The sequence below is a fragment of the Humulus lupulus genome, chromosome 5, assembly GCF_963169125.1.
Source record: "Humulus lupulus chromosome 5, drHumLupu1.1, whole genome shotgun sequence".
NCBI classification, from domain to species: domain Eukaryota; kingdom Viridiplantae; phylum Streptophyta; class Magnoliopsida; order Rosales; family Cannabaceae; genus Humulus; species Humulus lupulus.
The window spans coordinates 163,334,613-163,337,484 of NC_084797.1; the positions used below are offsets into that span (position 1 = coordinate 163,334,613).

Below are 2,872 nucleotides of genomic sequence, written 5' to 3' on the forward strand. Positions count from 1 at the left end.
TAAAAAGATACCTATGCTATTTTAAATAAATATATACATTCTACCTTTTCCCTACTCTCCATCTACCTCCCTTTACTAATGATGGCTTAAAACCGATTACTATAATTATAAACAAGAGGCAAATAGTTTAATTAAATAATATGTTTAGTCTAAATGAATGATTCAATGAAGCGTCCTGATATATTTTGTTATTTTCAGAACACCTAATGATAAATAAAATAAATGATAATCAATGAAATGCGACTAAACATAACAAATTGATCGATGACATTGAGTACACAAACAATATCATATTTTATCAGTAAGTAAATAGTGAGAGAGCAATGTCTCGGCGGTTTACTCCTCTAGTCTGCTGCAACCAAAATCACAATAGCAATTATCCCTTTGAAACCACTATAAGAAAATATGGTAGAAACCAACAAAAAATTACCGTATTTGGATGTTAAAATGTACTTCCGGTAAAAATATATATATATATATGTATGAACTGTAGATCCAGCATCAGAAAAAAGATGGGGAAAATGATCATATCATGCTTTCTTCTTTTTGGATTTGAGCATCACTAATCCAATGAATATGGATAAGAAGCAGAGGAGCACTACACCAGCAAACACAGGTAACAATATGGCATATTCTTGAGGCAGGAAGTACTGTTGTATAAAATGGTCACTGTCTACAAATGGCTGAAATATAAATCACAAAAGCAGAAGTCAAAAACTCAAGTCAGAGCAAGTTAATAGTATATGAAATCCACACACAAAAGTAGGAAAAACTGACCAGGATGACGACCCAAAATGTGTAATAAGTGAATATAGAGAGACTAATCAACGATAACAAGGCCCCAACAGCCTTATCTGCCAGTTCCATTCTGATATTCTTAACTGTCTGTCAATACAAATCGGATATATAAGCATTGATATTGAGTGCCAATACGTATTGAAAGTAATACACTTACGTTAAATGATCATCTCAGGTCAGATTTTAGACAGCTAGAAATCAAAGGAGCCAAAATATCCGCACGAATCTTAAGTTTGACATACAACAAAAAGAAAAAAAATCTCAGCAAAATTGAAGGATTGTATAAATTTGTCTCGTGAGGAATGGGTAAAGAATAGTTACTACCAAGAACTACTACTGAGACAGAAAGCTTTCTCAGATTTACGCATCCAGTAGAAATATGCAATCTCTTTAACCATTTTCTCAAACAAAAGATGTCCAATTCCAAATGTACATGAATAGCAAACACTCAATGGCCCAACCATTAGTTGTCCACATTTAAAAATTAAGTTTCTAAAAGGTCTTGGTATTAGATCTGTGCTTCTCCTTCTACAGCATAAGACAACCTAAGTTGATAAGTTGATTCAATTGATATAAAACAAGTGAAACATTTCATATAGATCAACAAAACATTCATTTAAAAAATAAAAATCCGTGGGTTTTTATAAACAGGCGCACAAACACAAACGATAATCAGTTTTACTTTAATTAAAATTTCACAATCTCTTTCCACCATTGATGAGTAGCTTCTCATTACACAATGGACAGCTGTTCAACTTGAATTGTTTGAATAATGTAAACAAAACAAATACTATGTTGTGCCTCTGTTATCATTACACAACCTCGATTTATGAACAATGAACTTTTCCATCAAAATTGTAATTTATAATAAATAAAAAATAATTCCCAAAAATTCTAAATATAGCTGAAAAAAAACAGCGCGCAGACCACAACAAAATAGCACAATTAGTTTCAACTCGCATAAATCACTTAAAATGTATAGACATGCAGAGAGATGGGTCTTTTCATTACTATATAATTCTTTTTCTTTACCAAATAACGAAAAGCAAACTGATTCATAATCTTGGAAGCAAATGTATATTTTTCAAAAACCATGATTTTTTATTTTATAACAAATCTAAGAACATATACATAATCTTATCATAACGAAAATCAACTTCATATTTCCTATAGATAATGCTGAACAGGATTGCGTTTTCATTTGCAAGGATCTAAGATCGCTACATTTCAAAAATTTCTACGAAAGCCAAATGCTTAAATAAATATATATATTTATATAGATTAATCAAAACATATACAGAAATGAAAAAATAAAGAGTAATTGGCATAAGATACCTGATATCGATGAAGGGTAATGAACTGGCGAAGTGAATTGGCCGGAGGACCCAACTGGAGTAAGGGCAGAGAGGGAATTTAGGGTTTCTCTGCGAATTTGAGAAAGAAACAATATCTTTAGCTGGAGAATATGAAGAGGAAACACAGGAATTGTTGAAGAAAATACCGGACAAACAGAACAAGATTGTTAAGAAGAAGATAAACGAGAGAGGCCGATGAAGATTTTTGGTCAGGGATATGAATATGGAGACTCGAATTGTAGGAGGGACTAATCAATAATTAAATAAAAGTGTAATTTGGAGCAAAAATTCAAATATACATCCACCAAAACACCATTTTTTCTATTTTACAATTTTTTTTTTCTTTTACATTTTAAAGACCAGTTTCAGTTGGGAAATTTCATGTTTTATGCATTATAACTTTAGTAAAAAAAATTTAATATGTCAACCTAAGTTACCATCCCAAATAATTTTAATTTTTTGACAAAACTACCTGTAACATTCAAATACTCATTTCCTCTCTCAGTCTAAATTCTCTCTCTAACGTCTCTCATTCTCTCACTCTTTCACTCTCTCTCTCTCATTCTAATATTGTAGAACTCGAAAAAATACCAAAATGAAAAAAAATCATCTGAAACGAAGATTTGAGTGAAAAAATATGAACATCCAAAGCTTTCGTCAAATTTGAGTGCAGAACATCGAAATTACATCGAAAAAGTATCATTTTGGCAAAAAATCAA

The 2,872-nt window shown here is 31.2% G+C and overlaps 1 protein-coding gene across 5 annotated transcripts; it reads right to left on the minus strand.

Moving 5' to 3' along the window:
• Positions 1-270: 270 nt before the first annotated feature.
• On the minus strand, positions 271-2,408 carry LOC133777809 (dolichol-phosphate mannose synthase subunit 2). 5 transcript variants are annotated; one of them, XM_062217554.1, is made up of 5 exons: positions 2,300-2,406; positions 2,134-2,222; positions 956-1,024; positions 778-885; positions 271-683 (listed from the first exon to the last, which is right to left on the minus strand). In XM_062217554.1, exons 4-5 carry the CDS (start codon positions 865-867, stop codon positions 531-533), a joined length of 243 nt encoding a protein of 80 aa, XP_062073538.1. In that variant the 5' UTR covers positions 868-885; positions 956-1,024; positions 2,134-2,222; positions 2,300-2,406; the 3' UTR covers positions 271-530. The 5 variants fall into 5 exon arrangements, 4 of the variants coding, with proteins under 4 accessions (XP_062073538.1, XP_062073536.1, XP_062073537.1 ...); XR_009868841.1 differs by lacking the exon at positions 956-1,024 and having other exon boundaries at positions 271-349; positions 431-683; positions 2,134-2,406; XM_062217552.1 differs by having other exon boundaries at positions 2,134-2,408.
• Between the last annotated feature and the right edge of the window lie 464 nt (positions 2,409-2,872).